Below are 19,532 nucleotides of genomic sequence, written 5' to 3'. Positions count from 1 at the left end.
CACCAAGTGGTCGAATTTCATAATTTCTCTTAAATTTTGCTTTTAAATAAATAAATAAATAAATAAAAGACAAGACTCTCCATTCACATGCCACTATGGAATATGAACAATTAAAATTAAAATTTAGATCTTTTTTTGGGGGAAACTTGTAAAAGTAGGATAACCCAGTGTCCAAACATGTCGTGAACCTGTGAAGAATAAGGATAGGGGATAGAGGAGCATCCAAACAGGGTAATAAAAATCCAATCTTTTCAATAAAAAAGAAAAGAAAAGATTTGATTAGGTGGAAGAATATAGGCAAGGAAGGTCCACCATTTTAGGGCAAATACATTGCATGTGGGTTAATGGTAGCGTGCATCAAATCCTTCACTTCTCAACTGTCAATAAGACTATTTGATTCATTCGCTACCTTTCATTTTTTCCCCTTACCCTCTAATTCTTCTTCTTCTTTTTCTTCTTCTTCTTCTTCTCTGTTTCCTTTTTTCCCTATCTGATAGGGTTTTCATGTCATTTTGGCTTCCATCTAACTCATGCTTAAGCTCTTTTCACCTCAAAACTTGGTGATCCCCGTCTTCACCTTTGTTGGGTCTCTCCTTTTTGCTCTCTTTGGAGGGTTTTTTGGTGGCCTGCTGCCCACACTCGAGTTTTTGGGTCTCATCAATCGCTACCCATGGCTAAGATCTTTGGTTTTACTCGTAAGATTTCTTTAACTCTGGTTCTCCCCCCCCTTTTGTTCTGTGATCTTGAATGATAGGATTTTCAAGTGTAATTTATGCCTAATTTTTGTGGGGGTTTTTGTGCTTTATCAGATTGTTTATTTGGTTCCTTTTGATTTTTTGTACTTTGGATCTTTGTTTTGGAGGGTGTGGTGATATGGTTTAACTCCTTTTTGGATTTGGGTATGTTTCTATGTTGTAACTTGTAGATCCTAGAGTTTATACCGTTTTAGATCAATTGTGTCAAGACTTGAAGAGTTTAATTTCGTGAACTTTAAGGTTTATGGTAAGGAATTGTGGTTGTGAGCTATTTGTTACAAATCTTGTTGGGATTTCCAAGGAAGCTCAATCTGAGAACGTTAGCTGTGATTTTGATAAGGTTCTTATTGTAGATTTCTTGGTAGGAATGATATCAGTAGTGTTAGATATTGATATGTTGCTTTGGTTTCTAATATCAGACAAACTTTGTGGTTTTATTAAGTAGAAATATGATGATTTGGTGTGTGATTCATTGGGGTACGCTCACTCGAGTAGTGAACTCGGTAGGAGGACGTTTCGACTAATTTCTTTCTCTCATGTTCTTGCAGTCACAGAAAGTGAGGATTTTTTCCCTGGTGCACCAATCTATCCAAACCTTAAGGATACGAGTCTCTTTTTGTCCCTTGATCGTCATGTGGACGTATATTATCCGGTTCGTAAGAGGTCCAGAGTCAGTGCCCCATTTGTGCCTAGTGAAGAAATACTCAAAAAGAAGGAGGCATCTATTGAAGTTCTTCCAGATGAGTGCCTCTTTGAAATCTTCAGACGCTTGCCTGATAGAGAGACGAGGAGCCTCTGTGCTTGCGTTTCTAAACGTTGGCTCATGCTTTTAAGCAGCATAGGTGGTAATGAATTTCATAGTTCGAAGCCTAAGAACGAGGCCGATAACGATGGATGTCTTTCACGAAACTTGGAAGGGAAGAAGGCAACAGATGTAAGACTAGCTTCCATAGCAGTAGGAACTGCTAGTTGTGGTGGCTTGGGCAAGCTTTCGATTCGTGGAGGCAATCATGGCTGTGACGTTACGAACGTTGGCCTTAAGGCTGTTGCCTATGGATGTCCTTCCCTTAAAGCTATTTCTTTGTGGAATCTGTCTTCTATAGGAGATGAAGGTCTGATTGAGATTGCCAAGGGATGTCGACTCCTAGAGAAGCTCGATTTATGTCAATGTCCTGGAATTTCAAACAAAGCTTTGCTGGAACTTGCCAAAAACTGCCCGAATCTGACTGATATAACAATAGAATCTTGTGCAAACATTGGCAATGAAAGCCTTCAAGCTATTGGACAATATTGTTCCAATTTGAAGTCTATTTCGATCCGAGACTGCCCCCTTATTGGGGATCAAGGAATAGTGAGCTTGTTCTCGTCCACCTCGTACACCTTAAGCAAGGTGAAGCTCCAGGGTCTAAATGTCACTGACGTGTCGCTTGCTGTCATCGGACATTACGGCAGGGCAGTTACAGACCTTATTCTTACTGGCCTGACAAATGTTACTGAGAGGGGATTTTGGGCCATGGGAAATGGTCATGGTTTGCAAAAGTTGCAATCATTTACACTTGTGTCTTGCCATGGTGTGACCGATGTCGGGCTACAATCCATTGGGAAGGGATGCCCGAACTTAAGGAAGTTCTGCTTGCGAAAATGTTCGTTCTTGTCCGACAAGGGAATGATCTCTTTCGCTCAGGCTGCTACCTCCATTGAGAACTTACAATTGGAGGAATGTCACAGGATAACCCAATTGGGTTTATTTGGTACCATCTTAAACTGTGGTGCAAAGTTAAAGGCTCTTTCTCTAGTACACTGCTTAGGGATCAAGGATTCGAGCCTGAACTTGCCTTCAGCGTCCTCGTGCAAGTCGCTTCAGTCATTAACCATCTCCAATTGCCCTGGGTTTGGTAATGCAAGCTTATCTCTTCTGAGCAAGCTATGCCCCCAGCTTCAGCATGTGGATTTATCTGGGCTCAATGGTATTACAGATTCTGGGCTACTGCCATTGTTTAAGAACTGTGAAGCAGGATTGGTGAAGGTCAATCTAAGTGGCTGTATGAATTTAACCGATAAAGTGATTACATCCTTGACCAAGCTTCATGGTTGGACTCTTGAATCGCTCAATCTTGATGGTTGTTTGAAGATAACTGATTCAAGCTTAGTAGCCATTGCAGAGGACTGTCCATTGCTCAATGATCTCGACGTTTCCAAGTGTCTTATCACTGATTTTGGAGTTGCAGCCCTTGCTCAAGCCAACCAATTCAACCTGCAGATCCTTTCTATGTTTGGATGTTCTGCCTTAACTGACAAGAGCTTGCTTGCTCTTGTAAAACTAGGCGACTCCCTCCTCGGTTTGAATCTTAAACACTGCAACTCAATCAGCACCACCAGTATCGAGCTTCTTTTGGCTCAGCTCCATCGATGCGACATCCTCTACTGAGCAGGAGCTTTTATCATTAGACTGTAGTTTTTGGGTCCATGGGTATGGGTCTTCGTCATCTAATAACCTCGAGTCGATTTTCCAGGGAATATGGTCAATCTCTCCTTTTTTACAGATCTCCCTTAAATGGGGTCTGTTTTTTTTCAGTGTTTAGGCTCTCTCACATGAGATGTCTCACACTTTGATTGATGACCAGCCTTCCCTGAGTTTCCCGGTTTCTGGTTCGAGGTTATTAGGTTCTGTGTTACCCGAGCCACTCCTCGGTTTCTTGCGGTTACGTTTGAATTTGTGTTTTTCTCAAAGGGGTAGGAGGGCTTATGGATCGCCTGGTCAAATCATGTTCCTGGTTGCTTTTATATATTTGGTGCCTTTCCATCCAGGGGCCTTGGTCCTGGCAGCGGGTTGTACAAGTCTGCCACCACAATCTTCTTGTTCGCAAGGGATTGTTGTTTTTTTAGTTCATACCAGGCCTTCGTTTTTCAGGCACCAAATTTATTTTCTAAGGAACTCTGCCTTTTGCAACTAAGTTGTATGTAATGACTCACAGATCCACCTATGTTCTTTGTGATGTAACTTGTAAGTTTCGTATCCAATATTATGTTTATATAAGAATCCGCTTTGTATTTTATTTTGTTATCCGAATAAAATTGCAGCATCTGATATTTAGAACCGTTGTTAACCCGAACCCGAACAGACCCAACTCAAATTATAGGGGTTGGGTTGGATGAGCATTTCGTGTTGGGTTGGGTTAACTTTTTTGAAGCCGAATCGATTCGGTTCAATTTCAAGTTCATTGGATAAAACCTCATTGAACATCTTATTAGAAAAATTTGTATAATCGTCATTTTTTTTTCGTCAATCCTATTTACGATAGAAGCAGTTGACAATTGAATCCAATTTTGCCAATTATTTTCATTTTTCGTATTCGTAATAGTGCGAAAAGAAGGAAGGGAAGGGATATAACTCAGCGATTCGTAGCCACGTGCTCTAATCCTCTGAGCTACAGGCCCCACCCCGTCTCCACTGAATCTGTTCTCGGGGTACCCTAAAAAAAGGAACTTTTCCTCTTCCCAACCATTTGCCATTTCGGGTTAAGAAGATGTGAACGCGCCTCTCTCTCTATAAGAACGGTGCGTTCCAAGGTGTGAAGTGGGAGAGAAGGGGTGAATAAGACGACCTTTTCATTTTTTTTTTCCATATTGAATATTGAAAAGTAATAAGAATTAGAGGTGTTAAGCTTTTTATCGTCCTAGCGTTAGCACGGATGAAAGTGATTTAACTAGAACGGAGAGTTCTATCGAAAGTGATACCGAAAGTCATACCGAGCTATTTTTCCACAGGGAGCAAAAGCTTGCTTATCATCCATGTCAAGAATTCCAATTTGATTAGATTAAGAATTAATTATTTTTTAAAATTATTTATCCACCATTTATAATTATTTGACGTAATTTTAAATAAAATAAATTAAAAGTTCAACGACGTCCAACATCCAACATACGACCGTAATTACTTATCAATCCTTACAACATACGACCGATTTGTCGTTTACGTATAATATCTCATTTTCCGCGCTTTTCATCGGAAAATAATAATAATAAATTCGACCGCGTTTTCGTACCATTTTATTGTTTTTTTATGACGTGTCGCTCACAGATTGGTCGTATGATGCACCGACTTGTGACGTGGCTAAAGCCTCGTAGGCCGTACTCCAATAAGAGTTCCACGTAAGCAATAAATGAGAGAGAAAACCAGGCCGTTGCTTTTATTGGTCAAAATTACCGTTTTAGCTCTTGAATTTATAAGGTTGCATTTAATGAATTTAACATCCCTAAATAAAGCTATTAATTGAAAGGTTATGATAAGAAATTAATAAAAATAATAGAATTTTTAGCATTAAATCTACATTTTTTTTTCATTCAAATTTATAAATTTTGATAGTGTTTGTCCATTTCCCTATTTTTAGGTGAAACTTTATTTATTAAAATTAATTAATTTAAGAAGAATTTATAAATTATTTTCAATTAAAATAAATTGACAAACCAGGAAAAGTTGACTTGTTAAATGAAAAATAGTATTACAAAAGCTAGAATTATATATATTATATATATAATGTGCTGACGATATAAATTTTATTATTTTAATTATTTAATATATTTTAAGTTGGACTTCGACAAAATTTACATTCGTAATATCATTTTTTTAAGAGAAAAACTTCGGTGTTAACTACGTCCACTCTTTAGAATTAGGTGTTTGGAATGCTCGAACTTATACCCTGTTAAGTATATTTAATATTAAATTATAGTTTACCATATATTATATTTGATATTTTATTATAAGTCAACTATCACATATTTGCTTTTTTTTCATAGATTTCTTTTCATTTATTGTTATTTTCATTTATTACTCTTCTTATATTCTAATTTATTTGATTATAAATAGATAACTTTCACCTGATTAAACAAACATTCTCATGGTATCAGACCCCTTTAAGTTTAACCACTCTGATCCTTTTTCTTAATGGTTTTTGAATCCTCTATTATTCTTTCCCACCACCACCGGCAACTTTGATATCGCAGGGGGAATCTCCATGGCTGCCACATGCGGAGGCGATTGATTACTCTTCGGCTCCACGCTTTTGACCTCCAAATCACCATTCGCCATCCTCTGTACATACAACCTCACCTCTTCCAATACAATTGGTTTCCTCTTAACCAACATAGCCTCTCTCATTTTCTTCCCAATCTTCCCTTTATCCTTCACAGAAACCCTAACCTAAACCTACCGACCTTTTGCAGAGATTTACCTTTGGAATCTGGGCGCCGCATTGGCCTTTTTGCCAACCAAGTCGCCGCCACCCTTCTTGCCAAAATTAGCTCCTTCGCCCACTGTGGCGACTCTTCCGACTTCAAAATTGTTTTTGTCCCTTGCTCCAGATTTCCCATTCTACTTCTTGGGTTAGACATATTCTCGCCAGAGCCAAGGCAGCATCGTCACTAAGAGACGATCCCTCTTCATGGGTTAGACATATTCTCGCCGAAGCCAAGACAACATCACTATTGAGCGACGATGCCTCTGCAATTTTCGATGGCCAAGAAAGTGTTTCTTTACGCTTCCTCCAAACCAGGTTGTTAACATCTTCACGTAAAGTGTTTTTAGACCTCTTTTTAAAATTTTTAAATCCAAGCTTCACGTTCATTCAATCCGACGCTCAGCTTGCAAGGAGGTGTTAAAAGATATTTAGTATTAAATTATAGTTTAACATATATATCATATTTGATATTTTATTATAAGGCAAATATACATATTTACCTTTCTTACCACATATATCTTTTCATTTATTACTCTTTCCTTTCCATTTATTGTTATTTTTATATATTCCCCCTCCCATATTCTTGTAATTTATTTGATTATAAATAGATAACTTTCACTGAGGTGGATTAAGCAAATATTCTCAAACCCAATTTTTTTTTATTTGTCGATAAATATTAAAAAAAAAAAAAATGGGGTTTAAATTTTTTTAGACAAAGAAAAGAAAAAGAAATATTTAATCCCGAAAAAAGGCTTTTGGTTTACACGGAAACGCGGGCTGGACTTGTTCCCCCAAACAAATTAAAAAGACCTGTCAGCCTGTCACTGACCCACTCTTCATATTACGCCTCCCTTCCTCCTCCTTCCTTCATACCACATTTCTCTCCCCTTTTTCTTCCTCACCTTATCAATGGCGAAAATGAAGAAATTCCAGGTCAAATTCGGAGATTTGAAGCTCCATGGATTCGGTAATGAAAAGGAAGCAATCGCCATTGAAATCAAATGGAAAGGTCCCCCGACACATTCCATTTTATCCGTTCCTTTCTACGGAAAATCCCCTCTCCAAACCGACCGCACCGCCGCCCAACGACCTCTTATCCAAACCCTCCAATGGGATCACGAATTCCTCAGCATTTGTGAATTTGAGTTCGCCGATGACTCTTCTTCCATTGCCTCCTGGGACACCAAATTCTACGTCTTACTCGTACGTTTATCATCACTTTTCTTTCCTTTTCATCCATGTTTTTGAAATTTATTGAATGATTACAGGAAGAATCCACAAAATCCAAGACGAAATTCTCTGTTTTAGGGAAGGCGTCGTTGAATTTAGCGGAAATGCTTTTGGAAATGGAGACGAAAGTGGAGCGAAATGTTCCGATTACGTTGAAGGGTGCTCCACATCAAGCTACGCTTTCTGTAAGAACTTTGATCGAATTTCATCGTTGTTTTGAAGAATTTTTTGAGATTTTAATTTATGGGTTTTGATGGGTTATTGGATTTGAAGGTGCGTGTGAATTTTGTGGAGGTCAGGGATGATTCGGACCCGATTCAGCAGCAACAGGACAAGGAGGGCTTTTTGAAAGCGTTGAAAGATCTAACCAGTTTCAGGAAGAAGAACAGAGACAAGGGTAAAGCGGTTTCATCGGACGGTCAAAACAGAGGTTTGGCGGATCCAAAGGAGGAAGATGGAGGCGATCAAAAGCAGCTGGGGAAATTGTTGTCCAAGAAGAGGCGGCTGAGTTTCAGCTTTAGATATTCTAAGGGGAAAGTCGAGCCGTGGTCGGAGAAGACCAACACGGCGGTCAACGACGGAGTTTCCGTTGACCGACAGCAACACGACACCGAGCCCACCGCCCCCATTTCAACCACTTCTCAAACGGTATGCCCTTTGGAAATAAAACTCTGTTTTTCCTTATTTGACTCTGAAACCGTGAGGAAGACATATTCTTATCCGTTGACCTGTTCAACTGTAATATTATAGAGACCGTTATCAATAATGTCATCAATTAAAGTATAATATTCATTTGATTATATAAACATTAATGTTTGGAATTATATAAAAATAATAGGAGAAAGGAGAAAGCACAGAGATTTCATTGGAAATTGATGAACAAAACAAAGAAGACAGCAGAGGGAGGTGGGAAACTAAAGAAATAGTTAGTAGAGATGGCAAGGCAAAGCTGAAGACGGAGGTGTTCTTTGGCTCGTTTGACCAGCGGAGTGAGAAGGCGGGTGGTGAGAGCGCCTGCACGGCGATAGTCGCCGTGATCACCCACTGGCTGCACTCGAATTACGGTGCGATGCCAACACGACCGGAGCTCGACAACCTCATAATGGAAGGTTCATCAGAATGGCAAAAGCTTTGCAATAACCATTGTTACTCAAACTCCTTTCCCAACAAGCATTTCGACCTCGAGACCGTTATGGAAGCCGATGTCCGACCGATCACTGTTTCAGCTGAAAATTCATTTGTGGGGTTCTTCAGTCCGGAGAAATTCAACTGCTTGTCGGAAGCAATGTCGTTCGAGCAAATATGGAATGAGGTCAATACTAATAAAACTTGTCCAAATTACAAAACGAGAGTTTACATCGTGAGTTGGAACGATCATTTCTTCGTGTTGAAGATGGAAGAGGATGCTTGTTACATTGTTGATTCGCTAGGGGAACGACTGTTCGAGGGGTGTAATCAAGCCTACATGTTGAAGTTCGATAGCTCGAGTTTGATGTACGAGAGCAAAGAGAAAGGAGAGGTTGGGGAATTGGTTTGCAAGGGAAAAGAGTGCTGCAGAGAGTTTTTTGAAAGGTTTCTTGCGGCCATAACCATTGAAGAGCTGGAAGAAGAGCAGAAGAAGCAGAGTAGCTGTAATTTTATACCCCATCAGAGGCTGCAGATTGACTTCCATTTTAGTAGCCCTCTTGTTTCATCCTTGTCAACTTCCCCTTGCTCTATTTTCTCTGATCAAGACTTTGTATCATAATTCACAACCCCAAAACTCCAATCCTTTTATGCAAATAAAACTCCGATTTGCTTTCTTAGGGTTATGCATTTCTTATAAGGGTATGAAAAACTAGACGCGTTGGGAACAATATCTGAGAGCCCAAAAGAGAACAATATCTGTTCATTAGCGATGGGCTTGAGCTGTTATAAATGGTATCAAAGTCATACACCATGCGGTGTGCCAACAAGGACACTGGTCTCCAAGGAAGGTGAATTTTGAGATCTCACGTTGGTTGGAGAGGGGAATACAAAGTATTTCTTATAAGGGTATGAAAACCTCTCCCTAGTAGACGTGTTTTAATACCAAAAGGGAAAGCTCAAATAGGATAATATATGCTAGCTAGCTAGTGGTAGGCTTGAGCTGTTACAAATGGTATCAAAGTCATACACCAAACAGTGTGTCAGCCAGGACACTGAGCCCTCAAAGGAAGGTGGATTGTGAGATCCCACATCGGTTGGAGAGAGAAACAAAACATTACTTATAAGGGTGTGGAAACCTCTCCCTAGTAGACGTGTTTTAAAACCGGAGAGAAAGTCCAAATAGAACAATATCTGCTAGCTAGCAGTGGGCTTGAGCTGTTACAAATGGTATCAAAGTCATACACCAAGCAGTGTGTCAGCAAGGACACCGAGCCCCCAAAGAGAGGTGGATTGTGAGATCCCACATCGGTTAGAGAGAGAAACAAAGCATTCCTTATAAGGGTATGAAAATCTCTCTCTAGTAGAAGTGTTTTAAAACCAGAACGAAAAGCCCAAATAGGACAATATCTGCTAGCTAGCAGTGGGCTTGAGCTGTTACAAATGGTATCAAAGTCATACACCAAGCAGTGTCAGCGAGGACACTAAGCCCCCAAAGGGAGGTGGATTATGAGATCCCACATCGGTTAGAGAGAGGAACAAAACATTTAAGAGTATGAAAATCTCTCCCTAGTAGAAGTGTTTTAAAACTAGAAGGAAAAGCCCAAATAGGACAATATCTGCTAGCTAGCAGTGGGCTTGAGCGGTTACAAATGGTATCAAAGTCATACATCAAGCAGTGTGTCAACGAGGACACTGAGCCCCAAAGGGAGGTGTATTATGAGATCTCACATCGGTTGGAGAGAGGAACGAAACAATCCTTATAAGGGTATGGAAACCTCTCCCTTGAAGAGAAACCCAAAAAGGACAATATCTACTAGCGACAGGCTGTTACGAGCAAAAAGTGCGGAATAACGACGGGTGGGAAAGGGGAAGAATGAGGCATGTAATGGAAAATGACTCATAGCATCATCATTTTGATGAAATGTGTTTGAATCTCTGTTTCTCAAAGCAACTTCCTGATATGAAAAGGCAAGTTTAACCAAAAGCAGCAAGCTTTGTGTACCTTAACAATGGATAAAACAAGAATTATGTATATGAGACCCCACAGAGAACTAATGTCACCACTCATTAAAAGTTGAACGCAGAGACTTCCATCCAGACATTCAATGATCAATTCATTCAGCCCTTTCCCAAAAAGAACAAAGATGATAAAGCAAAAGGAAAAAAAAAACAAAAAAAAAACAAAAGGACCCACAGAACAAAAGCATATGATATATCAGCTTGTTGCCCCAATGCCTCTCTGTCCCCCATTTCCACAGACATTAACCTCACCCAGTTGCTTCTTTAGATGAACTCGTCCGCTCGGGGACGATTTGTGTCTGAGGAACTCGTCCGTTCGACCTTTCTTTCGTCTATAATTCTGTTGTTTCTTAACATTCACCCTATGAACCTACTGGAAGGAAGCTTTGGGAGCCAATTCAATGAATGACTACAATCTGCCTTTCGTTTTCTCATCCTCGTTTCTGCATCGAAACATTCATCTTCAAGATTTCGCCCGAATGTATTGTGCTCAGATAGGCCATATGAATTTACCATTGGAATCAAGGGAACCTTCCTTTCCATCACTGGGGAACAATCCTCCGATGAACTACCCGAACCAAGAACACGAAACGGAGTTTTGTTTCCATAGCTCCTTGAGCTTGACGCTGCGAGAGGACCCAACCGCAATGCTAGATCACATTTATCATCACATGGGCTTCCAGAGGCACTAGTTTTCTCCATAACAGGCATAGAAATCGGAGCGATTTCGATACCAGAATGTTGTCGTTCCCGAACACCATTGCCATAATATAGCGGATAAACAGAGAATTTGCTGGATGGAAGAGCATTTTCCATCAAACCATATGGAGTTAACAAAGCAGGGAACTTTGGAGAGGTGGAAGTATGAGCAGGAGGTAGAAGGCATTGGCATCTGAACCCTGAATGGCCTAAATCATTGGGCATAGGCTTAGCCAAACTCCAAAAGTAAGGGACACAAGGAGAATTCCTCACTGTCATTGGTGGAGGAGACAAGGTGGGAGAGTCCTGATTCCTAAAATTAAGATAGTTTGTAGAGATATTATTGCGTTGGCTCCTTGAAGCTTTTCTGGGTGTGCAGCCTAAATTAAGAGCAGCTGAAAGGGAAATGAAATTCAACAGAAGGGATCAAAACAAAGCCCCAAAAAAGAGGATTCAAAGGGGGACCAAAGAAGGAACATTTCAAGTACCTTCAATGCATGGGTGAAGGAAGTCTCCAGTTTCTGTACTCTCATCAAGGCGTATAATGGTATTAATGGCGTCCATTAAGCGGTCCCGAAGTGTACTAAAATCCATATATTCAGCCTATCCAAGGAGGGGAAAACTAAGGTTAAGCAAAGATCATGGACTAAAGAGGGTAATAGAGAAGGAGAAGACCTCATTAGTGGCTTTGGAGTACAAAATTTCTTCAGTTTTGAGAACAACAACAGGAAGGATTTCTTGCCATTCTTTGTTCTTCTTAGTGGAGGAATTATGAATCTCATGCACAACCCTAACATACACAGATCAGAAACAACCCAACAGAGAGATTCAAACAAAAATGATGAGAAGAAGAGGAAGAAGGTAACCAGAGCAGACCTGAAAATCTCTTGAATCAGAGAACCTCTGATGGGTTGGTGCCTATCGCTGTGCCAAGCCCTTCTCACACACTCATAAGGCCTTGGACCTGGTCTTGGCATATCTTCAACACAACAACACAGAAGATCCCCAAACAAAAATGCAGAAGAAAAGCGAGAAAATGGTACTAAAAGATTGATTGATTCCCTGTTCTTCTTCCTGTTCCTCCTCCTGTTCTTCCTGTTCTTGGTGTTGTTCTTCACCAAAGTGTGACAATTATTTGAAAGGAAGGGTTTTTTGTATAAAAGTGATGAGTTTGGTGTGTCCCCCACTCATCCACATGCCTCCTTCCGCAAGCCCCATCAGTCTTTTCTTCTTAATTTTTTATTTCTCTGTTTGGGGTTCTTGTGAGAGTCCTGACCATTCATGTAGGCATAGGGGGGGAATTCTGATGATAATGTCACCGTCGGTGGCCCAAACCAGCCCCAACTTCAATCCCATTTTCCAACAAATGTCCACCATAACTCCATTTTTCACAAACTTCCAAAAAATTATTTACACATTTTTCCATTCTTATCCTTCCCTTCCTTCTGCTCCTCTCCCTAACACCTACCTTTTTCCTCTGCTTTCATGTCATTTACTCTCCCCTTTTCATTTATATATATATATATATATATATTCTTAGTGGAAATGTTGTCTTAATCAAATTTTCAACTATGTTTATTTTTTTTTTTTAAGATTATTAATTTAGTATTTTCTAACGCTTAAACCCATTATAAATAAATTATTTAATGCTGCAATTGATTGTTGGTATAAGTCAATTCCCTTAATTATTGCTATTTACTTTTATAATAATGTTAAGTAAATATGATATTTCATAAATTAATATTATTTTGTATTAAAATAAAGAATATTAGGAATTAAAAGTTTTAATGGTTCAAACCCATTAAATGTTTTAACCGTTCAAGTCACTGCTAGTAGATATTGTGATATCTCATAACAGTGAGGAGAGTGTGGAAACCTCCCCAACAGACATGTTTTAAAACAGTGAAGTTAATGATGATATGTAACGAGATAATATAGACAATATCTACTAACGATGTGTTTGAACGGTGGCAAATGGCATCAAGATAAAGAGCAAATAAGAAAATTTAAAATTCATGATTATATAATTTGGAGTTTATAATAATTTTAAATATCTAATACCAATTAAGGTATGAAGAAATTCACGTTGACGTGGCTCCCACCAGACGAGGAATGATTCAGTGCGGTATGCAACAACACAGCAACCCTTTTTAACCAATCATGCGTTCCCATTAGACTTTATCCTGACTCATCCTTATCCGTCCGATCAGTTCTTCTGCATGATTGCCACGTGTTATCCAGCAGTCGCCTCTTTTTCCGTGGACCAACTTTCCCTTGTTTTTTTTTTCCTGTTGAAAAGGAAATTTTATGTCAATTAAATCTCATATTAATTAAAAATTATACATTTTAATGAAAGGTTTTTTAATTAAATGAATTATTAATATGAGATTTGTTGAGAAATATTGTAATCCGTGTCTGACAGCCCCCATAAACGGGTAATTGGATTTTGAAACCGAAGCGTGTCGGTTCTGCCTCAATCCTGGCCGTCCATTCTGTAATGTCGATGACTCAGATCTAACCTCCTCGCCGGTTTCAACGGCTCCACTTCACATTTCCTCTGTAAAGGGCGGCTCTGTCTTGTCTGTGCGGCGCTGGGATTCTGGGATTCCGGCGGACTCTGAAAGCCATGCTGTTCCCTAACCCACTTTCTTTCATCTTTGCTCTGCTTCTTTGCCTACCTTTAGCCATTCTCTTTACCATCAACAGCCTCACCACCATTGATTCCGGCGACCCCTCCGATGACCCTTTTGTTTTGCCATTACAATCTCCCAAACTTCCGCCGGAGGATGACGATTTTCTCTTCCCACTTGCCGCCGGTGTCAACGCTACCCCATCGCCGACTCATAAATTGGCCTTCATGTTTCTCACGAATTCCCCTCTTCCTTTTGCTCCTCTTTGGGAATTGTTCTTTGAAAACGTTCCAACCGATCTTTTCAATGTCTATATCCACGCCGATCCCGCCGGGGAATATGACCCTCCTTTCTCCGGCGTATTCGCCCACCGGGTTATCCCCTCCAAACCCACTAGGAGATTTTCCCCTTCTCTCGCCGCCGCTGCCCGCCGCCTTCTCGCTCATGCTCTGCTTCATGATTCTGCTAATTCCATGTTTGCCCTTTTATCCCCCTCCTGCATTCCTCTTCATTCCTTCAATTTCACTTACAGAACGCTAATTCGCTCCAAGAAGAGCTTCATCGAGATTCTCAGAAACGAAATCGGCGCGTTTGATAGGTGGGCGGTACGTGGCCCGGACGTGATGCTTCCGGTGGTTAAATTGGCGGATTTTCGAATTGGGTCGCAGTTTTGGGTCCTGACACGGCGGCACGCGCGGTTAGTGGTGAGAGATCAGAGGGTTTGGTCGAAATTCAAGCTGCCTTGTGTACGATGGTACATATGTTACCCGGAGGAGAACTATTTTCCGACCTTACTAAACATGTGGGATCGGAGAGGGGTTGTGCCGGCCACACTTACACACGTGGACTGGAACGGGAGCTTAGACGGCCACCCCCGTACCTACGAGGCATCTGAGGTGGGACAAGACCTGATACGCGAATTGAGAATGGCCCGGCCGAGATACGGCGACGGTGGAATGAGAATTAGAATGAAAAGTAGGCAAAGAGGCGGCGGCGGCCGGAATTGGCCGGTGGGTAAATCTCAGGGGGAGCACCCGTTCTTGTTTGCAAGGAAATTCTCGGCGGAGTCGCTCCAGCCATTGATGAACATATCCATGGACTTCATATTAAGAGATTGATGTAAGTGTAATACAGAGAAACACAGGGTTGTATAAAGCTTATTGTATATTGTTCAAATGTGTTGTCGGTTGAAACAGAGGAATAGACAGACATGTACGAGGAAAAGTGAAGCGAAGAGAGGTGGAGTGAGATAGTCTCATGGCCGATATTTCAAAATTTCAAATGTTTAAGTAATATAATACTTCAAGTTCAATTGCGTATCAAAATTTTATGTTCTAAAGAAAATTAAAGGTTAACAAATATTAAAAAAATTACTTGTTTTTGAGTTTTCACCTCACGGCTAGCATTGACCTGTAATGTATCGCCATCAGACATTTTACGTTAGCCTCACACTCCACCTCCTTTAGAGGCTAGCGTGCTTACTAGCATACTGCCTAATGTCTGACTCAATCCATCTCCTTTAGGGGCCAGCGTCCTCATCCACCTCATTTAGCACCTCATTTAGGGGCCAACATCCTCACTAGCATACTGTCTGGTGTCTGGCTCAATCCACTTCGTTTAGGGGCCAGTGTCCTCATCCACCTCTGTCAGGGGCCAACGTCCTCACTAGCATACTGCTTGGTGTTTGGCTCAATCCACCTCTTTTAGGAGCCAGCGTCCTTACTAGCATACTACCTGGTGTTTGGAGATCTCACAATCCACCTCGTTTAGAGGCCAGCATCCTCGCTAGCCTACTGCATGGTTCTCACCTGGTGTTTGGAGATCTCACAATCCACCTCGTTTAGAGGCCAGCATCCTCGCTAGCATACTACATGGTTCTCACCTGGTGTTTGGAGATCTCACAATCCACCTCGTTTAGAGGCCAGCATCCTCGCTAGCATACTGCATGGTTCTCACCTGGTGTTTGGAGATCTCACAATCCACCTCGTTTAGAGGCCAGCATCCTCGCTAGCATACTGCATGGTTCTCACCTGGTGTTTGGAGATCTCACAATCCACCTCGTTTAGAGGCCAGCATCCTCGCTAGCATACTGCATGGTGTCTAGAGATCTCACATTCCACCTCCTTTGGAGGCTAGCATCCTCGCTAACATACTGCCTGGTGTTTAGAGCTCTCACAATCCACCTCCTTTAGAGGCCAACATCCTCGCTAGCATACTGCCTGGTGTCTAGAGCTCTCACAATCCACCTCTTTTAGGGGCCAACATCCTCACTAGCATACTGCCTGGTGTCTAGAGCTCTCACAATCCACCTCTTTTAGAGGCCAGCATCCTCGCTAGCATACCGTCTGGTGTCTAGCTCAATCCACCTCTTTTAGGGGCCAACATCCTCACTAGCATATCGCCGGGTGTCTGACTCTGTACCATTAAGTCACATCGATTGGAGAAGGAAAAGAGTGTCACTAGCATACACTTAAAAATCATGAGACTGACAACGATGCGTAAAAGATCAAAATGGACAATATCTATTAACAGTAGTCCACTTTGTTAATCTTAAATTTATCCATTTTTTTACTTCGTTATTTGGAAGAAAAAAACTAAGAAGAAAATAATGGTTCTCAAATCCCAAATAACTTTTCATAGAATAATTTCGACCACATAGCTCCACACTTTTGTAGTAACGACAATATTTCTAAACAATTGATGCTATTAATATATATTATATATGATTAAATGTGGAATATGATTCGGAAATAATTTGTGTCGTATATGCAAACTTTATTCTTTGTTTCTTTTTCGAACCAGAACCTTGAGCCGCCGTACAGACTCGACGAAGGAGCTGCGGCAAAAAACAAAGCAAACATCAGAGAGAATAAATCAGAATTTTCCCCTGAAAAAGAGAGTGAATGGAATTTAAGAACGCACTTCCATGGAAGATCCTCTGCAAGAAGCCAGTCCCCATCTTCGTCTTCATAGATCAGAGTAAAATCCCAACACTTCTTATCAATTGCCTCATCTGTTACAGAAAGAATTCAAATTTATGGATAAATACTATGATTTGTCTGGTGGGGTTGATGGAATGAATGTGAAAAAGTGGATAATTTACAATTAGATGTGGTGAACATGGCGATGAGGGCAGTTTTGAGGGAGTTATGAGAGTGGTAGAGCCTTAGATCGAGTTTCCTTGCTATTGCTACCCCCTCCATCTTCACTTTCACTAACAATGAATTTGGTCCGCCATTTTGGTTACTGCGATTCTCCACCGTCTGCGGCGGTTGAGGGTGCTGGAGAAGCGCCTTCTTCCTCCATGTCTCAATCGGTGGCCACCCCACTGATGGGTTCTTCTCTTCGTCATCTCTACATCATATGAAATTGTGACATAATTAATAACAGCAATTTAAAAGTATCATAGAGTTGTATTAGTTTGGACTGACTTTTGAATGGTGGAAAAGTGTGTTCCTCCGGTGTGGGGAGAATCGTCATCATCCTTTGGCTTATCATTCCAAGACAGCAAAGGCAAAGTTTGGGGCAGCTCATTCCCAATGCGTGGATGTTCAAAAGCGTAGTTATGAAGGGGAAGGGAGAGGCCAAGTTGGAGCTCCATTTCAGTTTCAGGTTTTAAAGAGAAGCTTAAAGGAAGAGGTATAAGAAATGAGTGATATATATAGGGAAAACAAAAGGCAGGGGAGCAGGTGGAGTCAGGAAAAAGGATGGCAAATGTGATAGACAGGGGCCGCGGGGCGTGTGCGGTTGGACCTGCCTGTCTCTGCTCATCTAATGTGACATCCCCTCAATTGGTCAACGTAGAACACGAAATTACGAAATTGTAACGGCCCAGATTCACCACTAGCAGATATTGTCCTCTTTGAACTTTCTCTTTCGGGCTTCCCCTCAAGGCTTTAAAAGGCATCTGCTAGGGGAAGGTTTCCACTCCCTTATAAATGGTGCGTTATAAATGGTGTTTTGTTCTCCTGCTAAGGGAAGGTTTCCACTTCCAACCAACTCAGGCCGTCGCCAATCCAATGCCCAATTGTTCTCGTTTCCACTCCCTTGTAAAGGGTGTTTTGTTCTCGTTTCCACTCCCTTGTAAAGGGTGTTTTGTTCTCGTTTCCACTCCTTTGTAAAGGGTGTTTTATTCTCCTCTCAACCAATGTGGAACATCACATAAATATTCTATATAAATGTAAAAATCTCTCACACCGATGTTACAATAAATGGTGTGCCAATAAGAATACTGGACCTTAAAGGAGATGGATGGATGGGTCGACTTCAAATGGAGAAAGGAATAAATGGTGCAAGATTCTACGTGGATCGAGGAGGAAAACGAATATTCTTTTAGAAGGGTATTTGAAATGTATGAAAGAAAATAAGAAAAGCAAACGGGGGGGTGTGAAATTGAATGAATGAAAGAATCCTAGTCTGATACTTGTTGTGGCAGTACAAATTCCCTATTCTGCAACGGCCTACCTCAAAAAATGACTATATTAGGAAGTACATGAATTTGAAGATGCATATGGGAGATGATAAGGAGGACACGTGAAGGGATGATGTGTCACGTGGCAGAAACAAAAGGAGCTAAAAGACAAAAGAGGAAAGAAGACCCGTGCTTGTGAAGTCCACGTGAACACCATTGGGTAAGCATAGACTCATTCACAAGGGGTTTAGTGCTACTGCCTTTTTGTTTTTGGTTGGTAGGTTTGGAGTTTTAACTCCGCCATAGCCCCACGCCATGGCTTCCGACCCAATATGAGATCAAATCACTGTCTTCTCTACCCTCCCCTGCCGCTGCAATATTCTCATTCGGGCCTACCTTCCCTATCTTAGTTATGAATTGGGCCATCATTAATTAGCGAGGGAAAACAAAAGCCCATACCTTAGACAGGCCCAAGTTGGGCCCAATAGCTCAAGGCACGCACATGGCACGTGCGATAAAAATCCCAATCTGTTCTACAAATTTTGTGCAGCGTGTTGAATGTCGTCGATAGAACCTCCGATCGCCCCATTTCTCGATCTTCCATCTGATCAGATCCGCCATTGTCATCCTCTTACTCAAAGCTCCTGGCCGCTATGGCGAGTGTACTCATGGCCTCCTCCCTTCCGCTTTCCATTTCCATCAAAACCCCCAAATTCTCCGTCCCGGAAACCCTAACCCTAACCCTAATCGCATCAATTCTCAGAAATCTTCCATGAAATCTCTCTCCCGTCGCCGAACAGATCGGTTAGGCTAACTCTCGACAAAATCTACTTCTCCCCGCTCGGCAAGTTCAGGCTGCGGCCGTCATGTGGGCGACCAGGGCGGAGTTATGATCTTTTATCATTTTGTTTACATGAAAATTTTCATTTATTTATTAATAATAGGAGAAAATAACCAACCTGAAATTGGGCCGATATCGAGGCCCATATAGTTCAGTTAATGGGCTTTATAAAGCTACGCCAGCCCAGCCCAGCCCATTTAAATCAGTAGAGCTTAAAAGTTGGAAGGCTTTTGTATTTAAATAATAATAATAATAATAAAGAACGAAAAAAAGATGGTGGGCAACAGCTAAGAAAAATAAAAGGTCCCTACTCCTTTTTCTTTTCCTCTAAAGCTTTAGAGATTCAATCAAACAGCTCATTATTATATAGTGGAAAATCTATAACAAAGATTTATTTATTTTTAACTTATTCTTTACCAAAAAAAAATAAAATAATTTAAATTTTAAAATAAAAAAGTATGTAAGTGTGGGCGATCATAAGCTATAAAGTTCACTTAAATTATTAGTTCGAGTTAGGTTTCTTAGATGTGACTCTCTAAAGATATCCACTCATCCTATTTTCTTTTTAATTTCTTTCATCGC

At 40.9% G+C, this 19,532-nt stretch overlaps 5 protein-coding genes across 5 annotated transcripts; 3 read left to right on the top strand and 2 right to left on the bottom strand.

Moving 5' to 3' along the window:
* The first annotated feature begins 354 nt into the window (after positions 1-354).
* Positions 355-3,811, top strand: LOC111805226 (EIN3-binding F-box protein 1). The gene is made up of 2 exons (XM_023690186.2): positions 355-695; positions 1,304-3,811. Exons 1-2 carry the CDS (start codon positions 671-673, stop codon positions 3,181-3,183), a joined length of 1,905 nt encoding a protein of 634 aa, XP_023545954.2. The 5' UTR covers positions 355-670; the 3' UTR covers positions 3,184-3,811.
* Positions 3,812-6,823: 3,012 nt separating this feature from the next.
* Positions 6,824-10,536, top strand: LOC111805094 (EEIG1/EHBP1 protein amino-terminal domain protein). The gene is made up of 4 exons (XM_023689985.2): positions 6,824-7,195; positions 7,261-7,407; positions 7,496-7,870; positions 8,061-10,536. The coding sequence occupies exons 1-4, from the start codon at positions 6,902-6,904 to the stop codon at positions 8,967-8,969; spliced, it is 1,725 nt and encodes a 574-aa protein (XP_023545753.2). The 5' UTR covers positions 6,824-6,901; the 3' UTR covers positions 8,970-10,536.
* Positions 10,397-12,539, bottom strand: LOC111804997 (uncharacterized). The gene is made up of 4 exons (XM_023689853.2): positions 11,945-12,539; positions 11,744-11,858; positions 11,557-11,671; positions 10,397-11,463 (listed from the first exon to the last, which is right to left on the bottom strand). Exons 1-4 carry the CDS (start codon positions 12,043-12,045, stop codon positions 10,727-10,729), a joined length of 1,068 nt encoding a protein of 355 aa, XP_023545621.2. The 5' UTR covers positions 12,046-12,539; the 3' UTR covers positions 10,397-10,726.
* Positions 12,540-13,640: 1,101 nt separating this feature from the next.
* LOC111804975 (glycosyltransferase BC10) lies at positions 13,641-15,010 on the top strand. The gene has a single exon (XM_023689822.2). The coding sequence runs from the start codon at positions 13,695-13,697 to the stop codon at positions 14,814-14,816; it is 1,122 nt and encodes a 373-aa protein (XP_023545590.2). The 5' UTR covers positions 13,641-13,694; the 3' UTR covers positions 14,817-15,010.
* Positions 15,011-16,307: 1,297 nt separating this feature from the next.
* LOC111805638 (auxin-responsive protein IAA31) lies at positions 16,308-19,151 on the bottom strand. The gene is made up of 5 exons (XM_023690783.2): positions 18,569-19,151; positions 17,130-17,997; positions 16,802-17,052; positions 16,621-16,711; positions 16,308-16,534 (listed from the first exon to the last, which is right to left on the bottom strand). Exons 2-5 carry the CDS (start codon positions 17,297-17,299, stop codon positions 16,474-16,476), a joined length of 573 nt encoding a protein of 190 aa, XP_023546551.2. The 5' UTR covers positions 17,300-17,997; positions 18,569-19,151; the 3' UTR covers positions 16,308-16,473.
* Positions 19,152-19,532: the final 381 nt, after the last annotated feature.

The sequence above is a fragment of the Cucurbita pepo genome, chromosome 11 (genome assembly GCF_057944985.1).
Source record: "Cucurbita pepo subsp. pepo isolate OVF chromosome 11, ASM5794498v1, whole genome shotgun sequence".
In the NCBI taxonomy this organism is placed as follows: Eukaryota; Viridiplantae; Streptophyta; class Magnoliopsida; order Cucurbitales; family Cucurbitaceae; genus Cucurbita; species Cucurbita pepo.
Note: the sequence above shows the minus strand (reverse complement) of the source record. Positions and strands in the feature narration are given on the sequence as shown.